At 38.3% G+C, this 24,350-nt stretch overlaps 1 protein-coding gene across 1 annotated transcript in view; it reads left to right on the top strand.

Annotated features, from left to right (window-relative positions):
* The window catches only part of LOC127841121 (caprin-1-like), a 42,401-nt gene that overhangs the window by 2,821 nt on the left and 15,230 nt on the right, over nucleotides 1-24,350 (top strand). The window contains exons 2-6 of the mRNA XM_052369686.1: nucleotides 6,356-6,418; nucleotides 8,043-8,129; nucleotides 19,176-19,337; nucleotides 19,782-19,946; nucleotides 20,569-20,766. Coding sequence (XP_052225646.1) covers nucleotides 6,356-6,418; nucleotides 8,043-8,129; nucleotides 19,176-19,337; nucleotides 19,782-19,946; nucleotides 20,569-20,766 — 675 coding nt within the window. The remainder of the gene's footprint in view (nucleotides 1-6,355; nucleotides 6,419-8,042; nucleotides 8,130-19,175; nucleotides 19,338-19,781; nucleotides 19,947-20,568; nucleotides 20,767-24,350) is intronic.

The raw sequence follows: 24,350 nt of genomic DNA, 5'->3' as shown, positions 1-24,350 counted from the left end.
GGGGGGAAAAGAGAATAAATCAGGAAGAAATCGCCATAGGCGATAACTGAATATAAGATTATACTTACAGATACATTGAAGTTCAAATAACTAGTGTTAGGTCTTATTTAAATAAGAAGAATTTTGGTTTTTGAACCTATTTAATGAAGCAAATGATTTTACTTTTGTTAAACATGTGTGGCAGTGAACTATTGTCTGCATGTTAACCTTATTTAAGTATTGGCTGTTGTTCTTGGGGTGTATTTATAATTTGAGGACTTATTTTACCTAATGGACAATTTATTTTAATTGAGTGAACAACATATAAAACTTGTCAAAACTATTGAAAGCCCCCATAAGAATTTTATTGTTTTGTAGTGACCACTATGTCTGCTCATGACACTGTCGGTCTGACATGTGAGAGTGCAGTTGAAGTAAAATGATTCATCAATCATCACTTATGAAAAATTTCAATCTTTGGGATTAGTTTTTGCCTATATGCTACCTTTGACTGACAAAAAAACCAACATCAACAATGTTGTTTTTTTTAATTTGAACAACTCGTCATCGTGATTGGGAGGCATGTGTCATTTTAATTCATCATTATGTAATATCGGGTAATTGGACATTTCACAAGTATTTGTATATTGTGTATGCACAACAAATATAAATTGTGTCAACAAATTATGTGTTAGTTCACCATTAGTTATCATTGAAAATAAAACCTTAAAAAAGCTGCAGAGTTGTTGTTGATAGCAGTAAAGACAAAGGCTATTCACGCACATAAATATATATTTGTATGCCCCCTTATTTTGCTATAAACTGTGCAGTAAAAAGTGCAAAACCAATAAAAAATACGTGTTATTAATATGTTTTAATGTGTTTTATATCTAAAAAGGCATTCACATAGATAAAAATAACTTATAAATGGCCAAAATAGCTGGTTAAATGCAAATGTCAGTTGTTTGCTGGCAATGAACCAGATTTTTGGCAGAAAAAACAGCAGAAAAATTCACCTATTTTTTTACGTGTTTTAAAAAAATCATAAAAAATCTATTTTTCATCCTAATAAAAAAAGAAAGACATCATTATGTTTGTTTTAAGTAGTATAACATCAATGCCAAATATCATTCAAATATTCCCATTTTAAAAAAATCATTGCCTCTTGCTACCACAGGGCCCTTGCTACACTTTGGGGGATTGGGGCCGGGGCTCTTAGAGGGGGGAATTTTGCGTTGTTTATGGCGAAAACGGGGAAGTTTGGAAGATCTTTTAACCAACCATTCAACACTTAAAATTGCTATATTTTAATTTAATTTGTTAATTTGCATAAATATACATTTAATCAAAGGTTAATTGCACGATACCAGCTGGCAACATAGGTATAAAAGTTTTTAAAAAAAAGTTTTTATGGAGGGGGGAATTTTTAGCTGAAATAGGGGGAAATTTATACTATTTAAAGGGGGGAGTGGGGCTGAATTTCTGTCCCAAATACGGCCAAACGAGGGCCCTGAACCATATCTACTAATCGAGTGATCCAGTGTTGTTTTTGGCTCGACTGTTTTCAGAGAGAAAACAAGGTATTGTCATAGACAACCCGTCCCCTGCCCGAGTCGTGCTAAAACCTTAACATTGGCTCTAAAATCAAAGTGCTTCCACCTACAACTTTTAAACCTCATATGTACTACATCATGTAGCTGCACCTTGATGAGTTCTACACGCATCACCCATTTTGGGGTCACTATGTCAAGGTCACTGTGACCACTTATATAAAAAAAAATTCTTCTGACAAGCTTTCATTTATTCAATACTGCACATGCAACCAAAAATTGACAGCTGCTATGCGGTGCTCTTGTTGACACCTTATAGCAGCGATCTATCGGCATTGTTATTGATTTTATCAGGCATTCACACCATGGTGTTTTTATGATATGTGGTCGCTAATTGCTAGTAATAGATGCATCCTAATGAATTTAAAGCAGACTGTTTTGGATTTCATGACCCAAATCATGTCCAAAGATACTATAACGCGGTATTCTGTGTATTATACCACCTGAGGCTAAAAAACCCTGTCAAAACACCAATTTTGTATATCAAACAAATTGAGCGTTGACTGATAAACTTTGATGTTTTACATAAATTTACTTTCATTTTTGACTCATTTTCAAAAATAATATGTACTCATTGCATCAAACTAAATTTAGAGTTAAAGTGATATTATGAGCATTTTTCACTGTTTAATTGAGCTGAAAAGAATTTACAGGTCAAAAGAGTTGGTTAAAATGTGGTTACTGACCAATTAACTGCATCTCATCTTGCTACCAGTTGTTTATAAAAAATATATATTATATTTAACATTTTACATGACTGGTGAGTCCTATAAGCCGAAATGATATCCCTAAAACAAAATAGTGTCTTTGTGTCATATGAATGAATCTGCATAAAACTCAATTTAGATTCACATTGTAAATCGAATCATTTCAGTTGTCAAAACGAAAGTACGGTTGTTATTCAAAAGCATTATTTTTCTCTTTCCGGGATATTTTTTTAGTATGTTGATGCTGCATAAACAAATATAAGTGTATATGAAGTGAAAACACCAAAAATAAACAACGGTTGCGATAGGCACCTATAAACTGTTAGATGCCCATAATATCACTTTAATTGAAGTTTGGTTGATTAAAAACAGTGCTCGATGCGCGCACATGGCGTTGGAACCATAACACATGCCTCCGTCCCAAATGGATATCAAATAGAGGCATGCCCCACATTTCACGTATGGATTCATCCGCATAGTGCACATGTGTGTTTACTTCCGGAAAATGGAGAACGTCTGTGTTCATGAAATTCTTAAACACATTTATCGTTAATATTTGCCAGAAATTATGAGGTTTTGTAAGTAATATACTGTTTACTGACTACAGTAAAGGTGGCGTGATTGATCGATTTAGGTGTCCCGCTTTTTGGTAAAATGTCCCGACATTTTTAATGGAATGTCCCGATTTGTACCTGAAATATTTGTGCAGGGTTCGCCAAAACCGTCGATCCGCCGGTCCTGACTGGCAAATTTTACTCAGGGCTGACAATAATTTCAAGTAAATCGGTCCGAGGGACCGACAAAAAATAAACAATCACAATATTTTAATTCATAAAAAACGTGCTTGGAAGTGACGTAAATATAAAAAATTTCAGCCCATTTTCTTAACGGTCAAATTACCACACTGATTTTGGGAGCATAAATAATACCTTATTAAAGTAACATATAGGTTTGGATCACATTAAAATACAATAAATCATGTCGAAAGTCCATATAATTAAACAATAATTATAATAATAATAAATCACAAATAATCCAAACTCGGCTGAACAAAGAGATTTTTTATTATGCCCCCAGAACATAGGTTCTGGGGGCATATTAAAATCACAATGTCCGTCAGTCAGTCAGTTAGTTAGTTAGTTTGTAAGTAAGTTAGTAAGTCCGTCGGGATTAGTTTACGCTCAATAAGTCAAGCAATTGTCATCAGATCTTCACCAAATTCATCATTCAATAATCTGCAGGGTTTTTTCTCCACTTTTTGGGAAGATAGCCCATGGCTTTGGAATTGGGAATTTTATCGGTATTTTCATGAAATTGGGAAAATAAATTTATTAGCCTTTTTTTCCACACGAAAAGTCCACTGATTAGGGAAATACTAAATTTGATTTAACTCTTTATAATCATTCAAATTAAAAGAAAAAATCATATAATACTTTATTAGATGTAATTGAATTAAAATTGAGATAAAATACACATAAGACTTCTTTCTAAAAAAAAAAAAAATTTTTTTTTTTTTTTTTTTTTTTTTGGAAATTGGGAATTTTTTTCCACATTTTGGGAAAAAAGTATACTTTTTGGGATTGGGAACATAGCCGAATTTCGGCTATAAAATTGGGCCAAAAAAAACCCTGATCTGCCAAATTGACCCAGACACTCCTGAGTTACGGCCCTTGAATCATCAAAAAAATTGCGTTATTTCGCGTTTGCGCTCAATAACTGAAGCAAATGTCATAGGATCTTTGCCATACTTCATGATAATGTGTAAGGCCATAAGATCTAGGTCAAGTTCGATAATCGGCCAAATTGACCCAAACACTCCTGAGTTACGGACCTTGAATCATAAAAAATTTGAGTTTTTTCTCGTTTCCGCTCAATAACTCCACCAATTGTCATCGGATCTTCACCAAACTTCTTAAAAATTGTAAGGCAATAAAATCTAGGTTAAGTTTGATAATCAGCCAAATTTACCCAGGCACTTCTGAGTTACTGCCCTTGAATCATCAAAAAATTGCGTTTCTGCTCGAAACATGCTCATAACTTCTATGCCGCTTCAGATGTAACCTTCATACTTGGTATGCATGTGTATATGGACAAGGCCTTTCCATACGCACATAAATTTGACCCCTTTGACCTTGAACTTAGATCTGTGTTTTGCTTTCAAAAAGTGTTTTTGAGGGCATATGTCTTCCGATGAAGACAGCTCTTGTTCAGATTTTCTTCGAGACCGATATGAAATGAACCGTTTTAGTTTGGGACGTGACTCCTTCATTTAACATCCTCTTTTACCAATCGTATACGGGGATTGTTACAGCAACAAGTTTTAGCGAGATGACTCCACTTCGAAGAAAACAACAAGTGACAGAATTCTGGTGATTTAGGTAACGGACTCAGATGATGATATTGACAACACAAATGACGACATTGAATTTGATACACAAAGCGGAAAAGAAAACGAAAATAAGCACCAGTGCTACTCGAAAGAGTCTGACACTTTAGAGGGAGCTGCACCCGGCTCCTATACCGTTCCCCTTCTTCCCCTTTGGATTTTTTGTAGTTGATTATTTTATTATTTTTTATAACAATTGTTAAAAATAATATCGACTTTCGACATGTTTTATTGTATTTTAATGTGATCCATACCAATACACATCTAAAAGGTACTCTTTTGTGTTGTGTTATGCTGTTATAGTTTAGTCAGACAGTGGGACTGACAGAAACTGATTTGGACTGACTTCCAAGCCTATAATTTTGGACGTCCCAGTCCTATGTTGATTCTACCATTTTTATGCCCCCAGTCGGGTGGCATAGCAGTTGAACTGTCTGTCAGTCAGTATTTCAGTCTGTCCGTCCGTCCGGAAAAACTTTAACATTGGCCATAACTTTTTAAATATTGAAGATAGCACCATGATATTTGGCATGCATGTGTATCTCATGGAGCTGCACATTTTGAGTGGTAAAATTTCAAGGTTTACATCATACTTCAGGGTCTATGGTCAAAAAAACAAAGTCAAGGGCAGTAATAAGCTTTAAATGGACATAGTTATCTGACCTGCCCACGTACATGTATATGTTTTTGTTAAATAAATCAAAGTGGCGCGGTAGGTGGCATTGTGTTTCTGACAAACACATTGTGGCAAAAGGTCAAGGTCATCCTTTACGGTCTATGGTAAAAAATACAGATTTAAGGGAAGTAATAAGCTTTAAAAAGGGAGAAATTTATCCAATATTGAATATAGCCACTTTATATATTTGGCATGCATGTGTATCTCATGGAGCTGCACATTATGAGTGGTGAATCTACAGTCATGATAGTGACTTTAAATTATTTGCCACTAAAAATAGAGATTTGTTACAGACAATTATTTTCAAGGGAAGTAATTTATATAATTACATTGTATAAATCTCATATTATATATTTCCTTACAAAGAATTGAAGTTCTTTTCACAGTTACTGTACATATTTATTATTTTGATTATTTATAACCCTAATGATCGATTTTTCAAAGTGTTTTTTTTAAATGATATAATTATAATTTTTTTGATGTTCATTACATACCTGTTGACTTATGTCCATAGATACATGATCAACCCTGTCTATGATCTCTTTTAAACCACAGGCCTTGGTTGTCAGTGATGTCTGATTGGACAAAATTTTCAAGGGAAGTAATAACCTTTAAAGGGAGATAATTTCTATACCTGCCATTTTGATTTTTTTTAATTTCAATGCGGCGCAGTAGGGGTCATTGCGTTTCTGACAAACACATCTCTTCTTATTTCAGTATTATTAAATCCTACTGAAAATGCATGAATCATTGTATAACAAAACATTGCATTGCTTCCCCCCCCATGCCCCCCATGCCCCACCCCTCCAGCGGGAACTGGCAGTCCCATGCAGGACCCTCTGCTCAATTTTCAGACATTTTCAACTTTCACCCATGTCAGGATTTTTTTATGTGTAAATAACTATCCATTTATCAACTATGTGATAGTTAACTTGTGAGTTGTGTATAATTTAAGATATTTAATGTAAGACAATAACAAACTTTAAACAAATTTCAGGTGAAGCTTGATGCTTACAGGCAGAAGCAAGATTCTGGGGCAACTTTGGAAAAAGACCAACTGGTATGTTATTATGCCCCCCTTCGAAGAAGAGGGGGTATATTGCTTTGCTCATGTCGGTCGGTCGGTCGGTCCGTCCACCAGGTGGTTGTCAGACGATAACTCAAGAACGCTTAGGCCTAGGATCATGAAACTTCATAGGTACATTGATCATGACTCACAGATGACCCCTATTGATTTTGAGGTCACTAGGTCAAAGGTCAAGGCCACTGACCCGAAATAGTAAAATGGTTTCCGGATGATAATTCAAGAACGCTTATGCCTAGGATCATGAAACTTCATAGGTATATTGATCATGACTAGCAGATGACCCCTATAGATTTTCAGGTCACTAGGTCAAAGGTCAAGGTCACGGTGACCCGAAATAGTAAAATGGTTTCCGGATGATAATTCAAGAACCCTTAAGCCTAGGATCATGAAACTTGATAGGTAGATTGATCATGACTAGCAGATGACTCCTATTGATTTTCAGGTCACTAGGTCAAAGGTCAAGGTCACGGTGACCCGAAATAGTAAAATGGTTTCGGGATGATAACTCAAGAACGCTTATGCCTAGGATCATGAAACTTGATAGGTACATTGATCATGACTGGCAGATGACCCCTATTGATTTTCAGGTCACTAGGTCAAAGGTCAAGGTCACAGTGACCCGAAATAGTAAAATGGTTTCCTGATGATAACTCAGGAAAGCTTATGGCTAGGATCATGAAACTTCATAGGTACATTGATCATGACTCGCAGATGACCCCTATTGATTTTCAGGTCACTAGGTCAAAGGTCAAGGTCACAGTGACAAAAAACATATTTACAAAATGGCTGTCACTACAACTTAGAGCCCATTTGGGGGGCATGCATGTTTTACAAACAGCCCTTGTTCAATTAGCAGCATATACATGTATCAATAAATTGGGGACTAAATACTGTCCTAATTAGTGTTCTGTTGTAGTCATGCATGGCTTTGCAAAAAGACCATTTTCCTAAGTGGCAGGCTCACACAAATTTGGAAATAACAATAATCAATTCAATTTTACTTTTGGTATGTGGTTTATGATCTATTGAAAGTGTAAATAAAAACTAGTTTTGCTGTATAACACACAATATCATAGACGCCTCAGGTAAGAATGAAAACAGGGAAATATCCACTCTGAATGTACCAAAAAAATATTAGCAGTAAAGTTTTTGTGGGATATTAATTTTCTTCTCACTGGACTTCAAAATCAAAGCAGTTGATTTGAAACTTCCATGTCAACATATGGTTAATAATATTCTTCAATGTTTTAACAGTTAAATATGTTTAAAGTGTCAATGAGTGTTGAATCTTGACTATTAGAAGAAAGCAAGCAAGGGCTAGTGATTTTATCATTTTGGTAGACAGTAGTAAGAGTTTTATAACTGTGTACCTAAATTTTGAAATACTTTGTCTCGACCTTGTTAAACCAGAAGGGCTCGGTCATAAACAGTCAAAAACTACTGCTGAACACTACCCCATTTCTTTTGTGTTAGCACTGTTTACTGAATTTGCTCCAGCAAATATATTCTCTCTTAAAAATTGCAAATAATCTTTGTTTAATATTAATAAATTGAGTAGTTTTAATCATATGAATTAAATTTTATGCTCTGACTGTAGGTTGCAGTGGAGAAGTATGGAGAGGTTGTCACAAATCTTGAGTTTGCACGGGACCTCCAGAAGCAATTTTCTTCAATCAATTCTGATGTAAGGATCAACAGCTCTTGCCCTGCAGTGTGTGTGTTTTCCACCATTTTGGGAAAGATGCAAGGTCCTTTTGCACGGGGAAAATTGATTTGTTTTGACTAAAATTGGGGAATAATTATTTTGATAAGTAGCTAACAATTACTATAAAATTTAAATTAACTAACTCTACGTAAGCGTTAACGATCGCCGAAATCGCCATTGGCGATTACAATTTCTTGCTGGTGTTTAAAAATAAGATTCTCATGAAATTGGCGATTGAAAAAAATAGACCCTATGCTTTTCAAATGCACAATCTTAATGCCTGTTTTCAGGCCGTATAAATCTCCAAAAACATCGATAAGATTACACAGATAACACCCTTACCGGAAAGGCCTCAGAGGATAATGACGACCGCTTAGGTCGATAATCCACATGGCTAATATCTTAATTTGTCACGAGCTTTACACTGTGACCAGACTTTTTCGAACATTTGGGTAAATCAGCGATTTACGTGATAACTGAATCACTGAAGCATGCCGTGTAATGACCTATAGATGTTACGATTCAACATTATCGAATCGACCAGTACCGAATTGTCATTTAATAAGATGGGCGGAGTTATGGCATTATTGACATAGCCACTATAAACTAATTTCCCAAGAAACCCGATTTTAATTGGCTAAAAAAGTAGATAAAAGTAACTACCCTTTATGGTCGCTATGCAACTTGAAAGACCGATTTAGAAAATGAGTTGCCGATTCCGGAAAAATGGATGCTTCGAACGAAGAAGGAATGTCAAAGCAACAGAATCAACATAATTCTTTAGAAAAGAAAGCGGACAGAATAATGTAAGCTCAAGAAATGACCAAGTGTTAGGTTTGTGATCGGAGGACAGGGCTTTTTTTCCTTCTTTGAGACTGGCTGTGGTTAGTAGACGCGTGGCCGATCAACCTCACCATTATCCAAACAAAATAGCGTCGCGCAACCCGCGGTACTAAGCAAAAAAGATAAAAAACACACCAAATAATCAAGATTTATTGAAATTCAGGATAACCATAAAAAAGCCGAAGCTTCTACAGAAGGGTAAGTGTTCTTACAATGCACAATTAAAATGGACATGGATTAAATTATGAGGAAAGTAATCTGATTTTATGTCCCCCACTATAGTAGTGGGGGACATATTGTTTTTGCCCTGTCTGTTGGTCTGTACGTTGGTCTGTACGTTAGTCTGTTTGCGCCAACTTTAACATTTTGCAATAACTTTTGCTATATTGAAGATAGCAACTTCATATATGTGGCATGCATGTGTATCTCATGAAGCTGCACATTTTGAGTGGTGAATGGTCAAGGTCAAGGTCATCCTTCAAGGTCAGAGGTCAAATATATGTGGCCAAAATCGCTCATTTTATGAATACTTTTGCAATATTGAAGATAGCAACTTGATATTTGGCATGCATGTGCATCTCATGGAGCTGCACATTTTGAGTGGTGAAAGGTCAAGGTCATCCTTCAAGGTCAGAGGTCAAATATATGTGGCCAAAATCGCTCATTTTATTAATACTTTTGCTATATTGAAGATAGCAACTTCATATTTGGCATGCATGTGTATCTCATGAAGCTGCACATTTTGAGTGGTGAAAGGTCAAGGTCATCCTTCAAGGTCAGAGGTCAAATATATGTGGCCCAAATCGCTTATTTTATGAATACTTTTGCAATATTGAAGATAGCAACTTGATATTTGGCATGCATGTGTATCTCATGGAGCTGCACATTTTGAGTGGTGAAAGGTCAAGTTCAAGGTCATCCTTCACAAGGTCAAGGTCATCCTTCAAGGTCAAACATCATATAGGGGGACATTGTGTTTCGCAAACACATCTTGTTTTTTATGCAAATGAAGTATTGCCATTGGTAACCGAGAGCGAGACTTGTCATTCTAGCCTATATCTTATCCGTTTGCAATTATTGTAAATATTGGTTGAAATGAAGTATAACTGTGATCCATTCACATGAACATGTTTAACAGTTTCAGTATTATAATGATCTGGGAACGATATGTCTGAAATCAAAAGTAGTTCTTTCACTCGTTGTACTATATTTCGGATATGTTAAAATTCGGACATCTAAATATAATGATATTTATGTGTTGATTTGTTGTTGATAGTTTGTAAAAATATGTTTTGTGTTATTTCAGACAACAAGAATGAATGGTTGCAATTATCCTGTGCCTTTTAGTCAAGAAATAGATGTGAAAAATGTTCATTTAATTGGACCTGGAAATCAACCTCCACAGATAACAGAAAACCTTTTAACAATAGGTGTTGTTTTAGAATTTTTGAAATGTGATAATAAACAGAAGTTGATTCATAACATGTCCAAATGACCAAATGTAACTGTTTAACAATTTGAATTAAGATGCTTTATTTTCTGATTTTTGATTCATTTTTCCTTTCAGATGAAATACATTTGTGTGATTCTAGGTTTCAATAAATAATTCTGATACATTTATGCAGGATACTGTTACATTATTGTTAACATTATTATATTATGTTGGTTATCTGGTTTATTAAGTGTAAACAAGTTATTTATATAAAAATAAAGCTTATTAAGACTTATGAAGGTACTTGTTGTTACTTATGTATTAATTAAGTTTATTGACATACTTCTAAAAGTAATAAAAAAATACAGTCAATACCATCATTCATTAATGTAGTAAGATTCTTTAAATTATTGTTCTTATTAATAAAGTCGGAATATCTGGCGGTTGTCACACCGCGATAAAGTTGCACAACTTTTTTGGGGCCAGTGAAACCCCTGAATATACTATTCATACAAGGAAGATATGATTTTATTACATTATTTAAAAGCATTTTCATAATATTTAATTGTTAAACATGCTTTTACTATACTTATGCATTGATTTCTGAATTTCACAGTTTGTACAAGTCTTTTCACAATTTTCAGTAGTTCGTGACTCATTTTTTCACAATTTTGAAAAGTTCGTGACTCATTTTTCACAAAATGAGGGGGCCAGGGCCGCTTCACAAAATCGGGAAAAAAGCCCTGCAGGGCTCAACATTAACCTCAAAACCAACTTGCCCTGCCGGGCAAGTACTTAGAAAATCTACTTGCCCTGAACGTAAAGCCACTTGCCCAAAAATGAAATATCACATTAACTGTAAACCTCATATTTTTTAATAAAGATCAAAATGATACACCACAAAACCTTTTTTATTTTTGCACATTTAAAAAAATGATTACAGCAATTTAAGTCTAATTAAAGTCTAAATTTAATGCTCTTTGTTCTTTTTTGCACTTGCCTGGGCGGACAACTAGATTATAAAATAACTTGCCCGGACCCAACTTTTACTTGCCAGGGGCAATAGGACAACTGTTAATGTTGAGCCCTGCCCTGTAATTAATCTTTTATTTGTGTCCTCCTCTTTTAAATGTAAGAGGGGATCAAGTCACCCTTTTCCTGAAAGTGAGGGGGGCCAGAATCCCTATCTATGTTTTTCTAGATGCAACCCTGCATATCTCCAATGAGCGTCATCGGATGCTAGCTGTCAGTTTTGTAGTCATACCTGTCAAGTCTCAAGGTTTCGCCGTGAGTCTCACGGTTTATGGCATGCAATGACGGTCTCAAGCTGACTTAGTTATTTATCACGCATTTCTTCAGAAACAAAAAAAAATGATAAAAGTATTGTTTGGATTTGATAAAATGTCGTATAATCAAGGCCGAGACGGGCGGTCTGTTTGAGTGGTTTCTAACCTAAATACAACATGTACAGAAAACTGTTTAACGGTGTAAATGTATCATAATCACTACGCCTCCGGTGTTTATTAAAAAAAAAAATCGGCTAAAAATGTCAGCAAGTGGCTCACCAGCAAAGAAAAAAAACTTCAAGCAAAAAAGGGCTAATTTCAGAAAAAAATAGTCTTAGTTTTGCTCAGGAAATAGCCCCAAAACACACCACAGACGATCTAGGATCCAAAGATTTTCAAGGGGGGCATGCCCTCAGACCCCCCTACATATGGCTACTAAGTTTTTTTTTCCTTAGCGCCAACCTAGTAACTGTTAAGACTTTCCATTTAAAATGTTTAGGTCACATTTGGGAAAAATGTATACTTTTTTTAGCTCACCTGATTGCTCAGGTGAGCTTTTGTGATCTGTCTTTGTCCGTCCGTCGTCCACATTTGGTTTGTAAACACTCTGGAGGCCAAAGTTCTTGTCCGATCTTTATGAAACTTTGTCAGGAGATTTGTCCCATTGATACCTTGATCAAGTTCGAAACTGGGTCATGCTGGGTCAATAACTAGGTCACTAGGTCAAAAAAAAGAAAAACCTTGCAAACGCTGTAGAAGTAACATTTTATGCCCAATCTTAATGTAACTTTGTCAAAATGTTTGTCTTAATGATATGTTGATTGAGTTCAAAAGTGGTTCCGGTCCGTTGAAAAACATGGCCGCCAGTGGGCGGGCAGTTTTCCTTTTTGGCTATTGAGAAACCTTGTAAACACTCTACAGGCCACATTTCTTGTCAGATCTTCATGAAACTTGGTCAGAAGATTTGTCACAATGATACCTCATCGAGTTCAAACTGGGTAAAAAACTAGGTCACTAGGTCAAAAAAAGAAAAACCTTGTAAACACTGTTGGTCACATTTCATGCCCAATCTTCATGTAACTTTGTCAAAATGTTTGTCTTGATGATATGTTGGTTGAGTTCAAAAGTGGTTCAGGTCCGTTGAAAAACATGGCCACCAGTGGGCAGGGCAGTTTTTCTTATTTGGCTATAGAGAAACCATGTAAACACTCGAGAGGCCACATTTCTAGGTACAAATCTGACAAAAACCTTGTAAACACATGTAGAATAAGCATTACTTGCAAATGTTCGCATTGCAAAAAAAACATGCAAATGGACAGTACTCAATCAGAATTAATCATATACTCACACTGCAAAAGTAAACAGAAGAGAACCAATCTAATATGCTCTAGAGTACTGAATTTTCAACTACTGGTAAGCAATGAACAAGGCCTTGTAAAAAAGGGTGAGCGAACTAGGGCCATCTTGGCTCTCTTGTTTAAATTTCTTGCTCTCTGGACTGTCAATTAAGACATATGGATAGTTCAATGTCTAGATGAAATGTCTTGCTCCCAGGACTGTCAATAACTCAACTCAGTTTATTTAGTAAACTAGAAATGGCGCGTCAGAGGCTGACGCGTATCCCCACGCTGCATGTTTGACCCAGGGGGGCCCCAGGGTTGGTAAAGGGGCCATGCATAGTTGAGATTGACCGTATTGTCATAAGGGAAGTTCAGTATCAATTAGAAGTGAATTGGTGTAGAAATGAAGAAATAATAGTAAAAGACAATTTTGGGTGGGTGTGGCCTATTATGGGCGGGGCACCCCAGGGTTGGTAATTGGGCCATAAATAGTTGAGATTGACCGAATTGTCATAAGAGATGTTCATTATCAATTTGAAGTAAATCGGTGTAGAAATGAAGAAATTTATAGTAAAAGGCAATTTTGGGTGGGCGGGGCGCCCCAGGGTTGGTAATGGGGCCATGCATAAATGAGATTAACTGTATTGTCATTAGATAGGTTCAGTATCAATTTGAAGTGAATCGGTGTAGAAATGAAGAAATTATAGTAAAAGGCAATTTTGGGTGGGCGTGGCCTATGTGGGAGGGGTGCCGGAGGGTTGGTAATGGGGCCATGCATAGCTGAGATTGACCTTATTGTAATAAGAGAGGTTCAGTATCAATTTGAAGTGAATCGGTGTAGAAATGAAGAAATTATAGTAAAAGGCAATTTTGGGTGGGCGTGGTCTATGTGGCCGGGGCGCCCCAGGGTTGGTAATGGGGCCATGCATAGTTGAGATTGACCGTATTGTCATAAGAGAGGCTCAGTATCAATTTGAAGTAAATCAGTGCAGAAATGAAGAAGTTAATGTAAAATAACATAAAAAAATGAGTGACAATCTCTGACCCGGCCCCGCCCCAACACCCAGAACTTTTGACCTAGGAGTCAGATCAAAATTCCGTCATTGTCACCGTCGCACATATGCTCATAGCTACCATGTATGCAAGTTTCAAGGTTCTAGTGCTAATAGTGTAGGATGAGCAGGTGGCCAGGACGGACAGACGCACATCAATACAATATTGTCCGAAAAAATGTGGGGATAATAAAGGCCGTTGGCCCAAAATACACAGTATTTTACACAAAAGATAGCACATTTGTGTTGTTGTGAACACATCATCCTAATTATATTAAATTAAATGCATATGGATAGGTCAAATGTCTAGATGAAATGTCTTGCTCACTGGACTGTCAATAAAGGCATATTGATAGGTCAATTGTCTAGATGAAATGTTTTGCTCACAGGACTGTCATTTAAGGCATATTGATAGGTCAATTGTCTAGATGAAAGATCTTGCTCCCTGGACTGTCAATAAAGGCATATGGCAGGCCTTGACAAATTTTTCCAGAGCCACTCGCCCTGCAGGATCAACCAGAACCTTTTTAACCTACGTAAATAGTGACACTAAACTGCAAACAAATTAACTACATTATCTGATGGATTTGATTTGCTTTCCTTATGTTTTCTGCACCTGTTTCCTTTTCTCAATACTTTCCGCTTCTCTTTTTGATAACTTCTTTCTGTTCCCTGTCTCCTCCACCTTGCAGATATTTTAAAATAGAACTCTTTTCTATGCTGAGTTTTAATATTTATATATAGGAGTGAAGGTTTACTGAAAGACACGCTTGATTGACAAATGGTTACCATATGGTAAATTTTGGCTAAGGCATCTGATCACGAAAATTATTATGTTTATTAATAATTATTGTTTCTGTTTATTATGCCCCCCTTCGAAGAAGAGGGGGTATATTGCTTTGCTCATGTCGGTCGGTCGGTCCGTCCACCAGGTGGTTGTCAGACAATATCTCAAGAACGCTTGGGCCTAGGATCATGAAACTTCATAGGTACATTGATCATGACTCGCAGATGACCCCTATTGATTTTGAGGTCACTAGGTCAAAGGTCAAGGTCATGGTGACCCAAAATAGTAAAATGGTTTTAGAATGATAACTCAAGAACCCATACGCCTAGGATCATGAAACTTCATGGGTAGATTGATCATGACTTGCAGATGACCCCTATTGATTTTGAGGTCACTAGGTCAAAGGTCAAGGTCACGGTGACCCGAAATAGTAAAATGGTTTCTGGATGATAACTCAAGAATGCATACGCCTAGGATCATGAAACTTCATGGGTAGATTGATCATGACTCGCAGATGACCCATATTTTTTTAATTTAATATAAGAAGTATTATAATTTACCAGTTATGTATTATTTTTTATTGATATTTACATTAAAATGAAATTGTATTTTTCACGGAATTACCAATATATTTAACTGTTTTTTTCACTTTAATCGATTAGCTAAGAGCACTGACACCTTCGAAAAGAGTGCAGCCGATTTCAGAATTATTTTTACTGCGCCGTGACGTCATTTTTCATTGTCAAAACAAAAGTGCTTTTTTTTGTACTAAACCTTTTTTTTGTTCGTCCGAAAAATTATTCGCAATTTGTATCGATATGGCAGGAGTTCTGGCACTAAATTTATATTTCTCAACTTGAAAAACAGCACTCGCCTGGTCGGTCGAGTATTTAACAAACTTTACTCGCTGACAGTCAACTTCACTCGTATATAAGAGCAGTCGAGTGGATTCTTCAAGGCCTGCATATGGATAGGTCAATTGTCTAGATGAAAGATTTTGCTCACTGGACTGTCAATAAAGGCAAATGGATTTTTTTAGCTCACCTGATTGCTCAGGTGAGCTTTTGTGACCGGTCTTTGTCCGTCTTCCGTCAGTCCGTCGTCCATATTTGGTTTGTAAACACTCTAGAGGCCACATTTCATGTCCGATCTTCATGAAACTTGGTTAGAAGATTTGTCCCAATGATGTCTTGATCAAGTTCGAAACTGGGTCATGCTGGGTCAAAAACTAGGTCACTAGGACAAAAAAAAGAAAAACCTTGTAAACACTGTAGAAGTCACATTTCATGACCATTCTTCATGTAACTTTGTCAAAATGTTTGCCTTCATGATATGTTGGTCGAGTTCAAAAGTGGTTTCGATCCGTTGAAAAACATGGCCGCCAGTGGACGGGGCAGTTTTCCTTATATGGCTGTAGAGAAACCTTGTAAACACTATAGAAGTCACATTTTTTGCCCAATCATCATGAAAATTGGTCAAAACATTGGTTTTATTGATATCTCGGACGAGTTCGAAATGGTCCAGATCAGTGAAAAAACATGGCTGCCAGTGGGCTACATGTATATAGTGAAAACATGTGAACACTAGAAGTCAATCCAATTTCATGAAATATGGTCAGAACATTTGATTCCTTGATATGAGAGTTGAGTTTGAAAATGGTTCTTGCCAGTTGAATAACATGGCTGCCGGGGGGGGGGGGGGGCAGTTTTCCTTATTTAGCTATAGAGAAACCTTGTAAACACTCTAGAAGTCACAATTTTTGCCCAATCATCATGAAACTTGGTACAAAGATTGGTTTTTTATATATCACATAATTAATGCCATAATTATTGCCCTTAGACTGTCCAAATTTTCATAATATTACTGTGAAACCATTAATTTTCGACAGCACAAAATTTCGTCATTTTTATAAAAATGACGATTTCGTCAGCACTTAAATTCGCCGATTTCTGATTTTGAATTAAAAAAAATGCGTCAGTCAATATCCGATTTGTGTGTAATACGTATTCGCGATCAATCGCAGTTGCGAAAATTCGTGGTACGAATGCGGGAACACACTTGAGAATCACTGCAGGAGGTGGGGCCTGTTTGTCACATGCCAATTAACTAGTCTTTTGTTATCAAGGGACAGTAATGGACCCTCTTAACGTATGCCATTCACACGTTCATTGTTATGATTAGCGGACAAGTGGGATCGAATAACCGTTAACGAGTGTTTGTAACAGCGAAGCCACTTACCAATTAGTCTTATTCTATTATTATAATTGCCATACTGATAACAATCGTATGGGTATGTGTTTTAGTTGGTATGATTTTTATTAAAATGCTGTCAATACCGTTTTAAAACTGTTTGTGTTATACGAAAGAGGTTCCAGTTTGTTAAGTGTTTTTTTTTCTCAAATAAAAAGCTTTTTTATTCTGATATCAACATTAAAATTATAAACTCTATGTGTGTGTTTGTTCATAAAAGTAAACTACCGGTATATAAATCAATAATGTCGATAATTTAAAAATAAATAAATTGATACATATAAAATAGTAATAAGTGTGGTTAAACGCAAACAATCAAACAACAAACAGCAATTAAAATATTCTTTATTAATTTGTGATAAATACGCATGTTGATCACACATCGTCATCTTTTCATTTGGTTTATTGTCTTTTATCGGCATTCGCTGCGTGAAAGCTAATATGCAACACCCCTGAAAAACACAATGCACCTAATGGGTAATAAAGTTATAAACAATTAGCGCTAATTCATTACCATTCTACATAAACGAAGTCAACGCATTCGATACAGCTGTACTGCACACGCGTTTTAAAGTAGTGTAACGTGTCAGTTAAGTACCTTGTGTAATCTACATCATTTTGTGTCAAAACCGGATTAATCTTGATTACGAACCAGCAGTGAATGTGTGCATGGATAATGTTGGAATTTGATGCCTCATGTCTACGGTAAAGTTTTAAAATATTGTTCAACTTAGTGTTTGTTTTTGTTCAAACATAGAGCATGATTGTTCGTTAGGATCTTAAAATCGCCGATCTGTCGACTGACGAAATTTATGAAAATTAATGCCTGACGATTAATAATGGTTTCACAGTATACAAAATCCTTGTAAACACTCTTGAGGTCACAATTTTGTTTCAGATTTTATGAATCTTGGTCATAATATTTATTTTTGTAAGCAAAGTTTGATGTTTGGTAAGGGGGGGGGGGGTCAACTCAAAATATAGGTCACCAGGTCAAATCTTACAAAAACAAAAACAATCCATATGCCAGAGTTTTGGTTCAATAATGATGAAACTTGACCAATATGTTTGTCTGGACACTATCTAGGTCAAGTTTGACGTTTGGTAAAGATTGAATGAACCGACTCCTCTCAGGTGAGGGAACTAGGGCCATCTTGACCCTCTTGTTTGTCTAGATGAAATGTCTTTCTCCCAGAACTGTCAATTAAGGCATATGGTTAGGTCAATTGTCCAGAAGAAATGTCTTGCTCCTTGGACAGTCAATCTAAAACCTGTTGATAGATCCATAGTCTTGATAACGTGTCATGCTATGTGCTGGCTGAGATTGTCTTTATGACGTGTCATGCTATGTGCTGGCTGATATTGTCTTGAGAATGTTTCATGTCATCTGCGCAGGCTGAGATGGTCTTTATAACTTGTCATGCTTTCTGTGCAGGCTGAGATTGTCTTGATTAAGAGTCATGTTATTTGTGCAGGCTGAGATTGTCTTGATAAAGAGTCATGCCATCTGTACAGGCGGAGATTGTCTTGATAAAGAGTCATGCCATCTGTGCAGGCTGAGCTTGTCTTGATAAAGAGTCATGCTTTCTGTGCAGGCTGAGATTGTCTTGATTAAGAGTCATGCTTTCTGTGCAGGCTGAGATTGTCTTAATAAAGAGCCATGCTTTCTGTGCTTGCTGAGATTGTCTTGATTAAGAGTCATGCTTTCTGTGCAGGCTGGGATTGTCTCGATAAAGAGCTATGCTTTCTGTGTAGGCTGAGATTGTCTTGATTAAGAGTCATGCTTTCTGTGCAGGCTGAGATTGTCTTGATAAAGAGTCATGCTTTCTGTGCAGGCTGAGATTGTCTTGATAAAGAGCCATGCTTTCTGTGCAGGCTGAGATTGTCTTGATTAAGAGTCATGCTTTCTGTGTAGGCTGGGATTGTCTTGATAAAGAGCTATGCTTTCTGTGTAGGCTGAGCTTGTCTTGATAAAGAGTCATGCTTTTTGTGCAGGCTGAGATTGTCTTGATAAAGAGTCATGTTTTCTGTGCAGGCTGAGAAGCTGCTTAAGAAGCAGGCAAAGCGTGGCAAGTCGGAGAAGCAGATGCAAGAGCTGAAGCGGATTCGTGAGGTGTTACAACTGCAAGGTCTGCTTGACAGCATGGGCACAGACGTGGTCCGCCAGGACTTCAAAACTGGCAAGCATGGAGCCATTGTGAGTCCATTTGCAGTATTATATACAGTTAAGGATCCTTCAATCATAGTATAGTTGAAGGTTTTAAAGTTGGTTTCAAAATTTGGGCTCAAATCTTTTACAACCTAAAAAAACACTTAACCATCCTACAAAATAATTGTGTAAATTACAATTTAAATATAATGTTATTATATGCTGTATAATTTATCTTATTTTATGAAAGATACAGTTGTATGTACAAAGTGTATTTATGATTGTACATGTGGTTTGTCCAATGCTCACATAGTTTTTAGACTGTTAGATGTTGTCCAATGCTCACATAGTTTTGAGACTGTTAGATGTTGTCCAATGCTCCTATAGTTTTGAGACTGTTATATGTTGTCCAATGCTCACATAGTTTTGAGACTGTTCGATGTTGCCCAATGCTCACATAGTTTTGAGACTGTTAGATGTTGTGGTGTGCAGGTGCTGACAGAGGAGAACCTTGAGCAGATAGACGAGCTGTACAAGCTGGTGAGTCCCGTACGTGGTGGTGATACGGACTACCTTGAGTCACTCTCCGAGGCCTCAGAACACATTGTCAACCTCCTTGACGCCAAGGATAAACCCATTGGCGGATCTACTTACAAGGTTTGTATAATTATAGCAATTGTATTTATACATTACTTTGTGTTTTTTATGACTTGAATTAAAGTGTTATACACTGCAACTCACAGGGCAGAAGTAATAACAACCACTAGACAATGTATTGTGTGTAACACCTGTCTACCTATCTTCCAAATCATGGCACACTTTGATTTCAATCTCAAATTGTTGCCTTTTAACAGCTTGTCTAGATATCAACTTGTTCATTATACCCTCACAAACGAAGTTTAAGGGGGTATATAGGAGTGAACTTGTCTGTCGGTCAGTCAGTCGGTCCGTATGATTCATTATGCAACTCATGACTTGTTGCATATATAGTCAATCTCCCTATATCAAAGGTCATACTAAGAGGTAGAAGATGAAATTTGGCAATCTAACAGCTGTTTTGTAAAAGTTGAGTTTTTAAGTAAAAGTCATATGTGGGGGCTGTTGTCACATGATTTGTTGTAGTCACTGAAAGTCATGTGAAGACCAGTAGTTTTGACAAGATGTATTCTAAAATTGTAGCATATTAAAACAAAATGTTGTTCAAAGTACATAATAAATATTATTGAATGAGGAGACTTAAAACAAACCATACAAACCTAAACAGTAGTTTCATTTGTAGACGCTGAAGGAGCTGTTAGACTTGATATCCCAGTGTGGCTACTTTGAGCATGTGAGTCAGGAGGAAGGCGAGAAGGAAGACTTTGAGCTGGTGCAGCACGAGGATGTGCCTGCCCCAGACTCTGAGGAGGTTCAGTCCTCGCTGCCCCCAGATGTCAGTGAGGAGGAGGAGGAGGAACTAGAGATGCAGCCGTCCAAGGTATGAGGGTTGCACAAGGAGACATACTCTGAGGGCAGCTTATATAAAGGGATGGCAATTAGCGTTACACAGGGAGACATGCTCTGGGGCAGCTTATATATAGGGATGGCAATTAGGGTTGCACAGGGAGACATGCTCTAGGGGCAGCTTATATATGGGGATGGCAATTAGGGTTGCACAGGGAGACATGCTCTAGGGGCAGCTTATATATAGGGATGGCAATTAGGTTTGCAAAGGGAGACATGCTCTGGGGGCAGCTTATCTATAGGGATGGCAATTAGGGTTGCACAGGGAGACATGCTCTAGGGGCAGCTTATATATAGGGATGGCAATTAGGGTTGCACAGGGAGACATGCTCTAGGGGCAGCTTATATAAAGGGATGGCAATTAGGGTTACACAGGGAGACATGCTCTGGGGGCAGCTTATATATAGGGATGGCAATTAGGTTTGCACAGGGAGACATGCTCTGGGTACAGCTTATATATAGGGATGGCAATTAGGTTTGCACAGGGAGACATGCTATGGGGGCAGCTTATATATGGGGATGGCAATTAGGGTTGCACAGGGAGACATGCTCTAGAGGCAGCTTATATATAGGGGCGGCAATTAGGGTTGCACAGGGAGACATGCTCTGGGTACAGCTTATATATAGGGATGGCAATTAGGTTTGCAAAGGGAGACATGCTATGGGGGCAGCTTATATAAAGGGATTGCAATTAGGGTTGCACAGGGAGACATGCTCTAGGGGCAGCTTATATATAGGGATGGCAATTAGGTTTGCAAAGGGAGACATGCTATGGGGGCAGCTTATATAAAGGGATTGCAATTAGGGTTACACAGGGAGACATGCTCTGGGGGCAGCTTATATATAGGGGCGGCAATTAGGGTTGCACAGGGAGACATGCTCTAGGGGCAGCTTATATATAGGAGTGGCAATTAGGTTTGCACAGGGAAACATACTCTAGGGGCAGCTTATATATAGGGATGGCAATTAGGGTTGCACAGGGAGACATGCTCTGGGGGCAGCTTATATATAGGGATGGCAATTAGGGTTGCACAGGGAGGCATGCTCTGGGGACAGCTTATATATAGGGATGGAAATTAGGGTTGCACAGGGAGACATGCTCTGGGGGCAGCTTATATATAGGGAATCGCAATTAGGGTTGCACAGGGAGACATGCTCTGGGGGCAGCTTATATATAGGGATGGCAATTAGGGTTGCACAGGGAGACATGCTCTGGGGCAGCTTATATATAGGGATGGCAATACTGTTTGCACAAGGAAACATACTCTAGGGGCAGCTTATATATAGGGATGGCAATTAGGGTTTCACAGGGAGACATGCTCTGGGAGCAGCTTATATATAGGGATGGCAATTAGGGTTGCACAGGGAAACATACTCTAGGGGCAGCTTATATATAGGGATGGCAATTAGGGTTACACAGGGAGACATGCTCTCGAGGCAGCTTATATAAAGGGATGGCAATTAGGGTTGCACAGGGAGACATGCTCTGGGGGCAGCTTATATAAAGGGATGGCAATTAGGTTTGCGCAGGGAGACACTGTCTGGGGGCAGCTTATATATAGGGATGGCAATTAGGTTTGCACAGGGAGACATGCTCTAGAGGCAGCTTATATATAGGGATGGCAATAAGGGTTGCACAGGGAGACACTGTCTGGGGGCAGCTTATATATAGGGATGGCAATTAGGTTTGCACAGGGAGACATGCTCTGGGGGCAGCTTATATATAGGGATGGCAATTAGGGTTGCACAGGGAGACATGCTCTGGGGGCAGCTTATATATAGGGATGGCAATTAGGGTTGCACAGGGAGGAATGCTCTGGGGACAGCTTATATATAGGGATGGAAATTAGGGTTGCACAGGGAGACATGCTCTGGGGGCAGCTTATATATAGGGATGGCAATTAGGGTTGCACATGGAGACATGCTCTGGGGGCAGCTTATATATAGGGATGGCAATTAGGGTTGCACAGGGAGACATGCTCTGGGGCAGCTTATATATAGGGATGGCAATAAGGTTTGCACAGGGAAACATACTCTAGGGGCAGCTTATATATAGGGATGGCAATTAGGGTTTCACAGGGAGACATGCTCTAGGAGCAGCTTATATATAGGGATGGCAATTAGGGTTGCTCAGGGAAACATACTCAAGGGGCAGCTTATATATAGGGATGGCAATTAGGGTTACACAGGGAGACATGCTCTCGAGGCAGCTTATATAAAGGGATGGCAATTAGGGTTGCACAGGGAGACATGCTCTGGGGGCAGCTTATATAAAGGGATGGCAATTAGGTTTGCGCAGGGAGACAATGTCTGGGGGCAGCTTATATATAGGGATGGCAATTAGGTTTGCACAGGGAGACATGCTCTAGAGGCAGCTTATATATAGGGATGGCAATTAGGGTTGCACAGGGAGACATGCTCTGGGGGCAGCTTATATATAGGGGCGGCAATTAGGGTTGCACAGGGAGACATGCTCTAGGGGCAGCTTATATATAGGAGTGGCAATTAGGTTTGCACAGGGAAACATACTCTAGGGGCAGCTTATATATAGGGATGGCAATTAGGGTTGCACAGGGAGACATGCTCTGGGGGCAGCTTATATATAGGGATGGCAATTAGGGTTGCACAGGGAGGCATGCTCTGGGGACAGCTTATATATAGGGATGGAAATTAGGGTTGCACAGGGAGACATGCTCTGGGGGCAGCTTATATATAGGGAATCGCAATTAGGGTTGCACAGGGAGACATGCTCTGGGGGCAGCTTATATATAGGGATGGCAATTAGGGTTGCACAGGGAGACATGCTCTGGGGCAGCTTATATATAGGGATGGCAATACTGTTTGCACAAGGAAACATACTCTAGGGGCAGCTTATATATAGGGATGGCAATTAGGGTTTCACAGGGAGACATGCTCTGGGAGCAGCTTATATATAGGGATGGCAATTAGGGTTGCACAGGGAAACATACTCTAGGGGCAGCTTATATATAGGGATGGCAATTAGGGTTACACAGGGAGACATGCTCTCGAGGCAGCTTATATAAAGGGATGGCAATTAGGGTTGCACAGGGAGACATGCTCTGGGGGCAGCTTATATAAAGGGATGGCAATTAGGTTTGCGCAGGGAGACACTGTCTGGGGGCAGCTTATATATAGGGATGGCAATTAGGTTTGCACAGGGAGACATGCTCTAGAGGCAGCTTATATATAGGGATGGCAATAAGGGTTGCACAGGGAGACACTGTCTGGGGGCAGCTTATATATAGGGATGGCAATTAGGTTTGCACAGGGAGACATGCTCTGGGGGCAGCTTATATATAGGGATGGCAATTAGGGTTGCACAGGGAGACATGCTCTGGGGGCAGCTTATATATAGGGATGGCAATTAGGGTTGCACAGGGAGGAATGCTCTGGGGACAGCTTATATATAGGGATGGAAATTAGGGTTGCACAGGGAGACATGCTCTGGGGGCAGCTTATATATAGGGATGGCAATTAGGGTTGCACATGGAGACATGCTCTGGGGGCAGCTTATATATAGGGATGGCAATTAGGGTT

Source organism: Dreissena polymorpha, chromosome 1, assembly GCF_020536995.1.
Source record: "Dreissena polymorpha isolate Duluth1 chromosome 1, UMN_Dpol_1.0, whole genome shotgun sequence".
Lineage (NCBI taxonomy): Eukaryota > Metazoa > Mollusca > Bivalvia > Myida > Dreissenidae > Dreissena > Dreissena polymorpha.
This window is presented reverse-complemented; position numbering and strand designations above follow the sequence as displayed.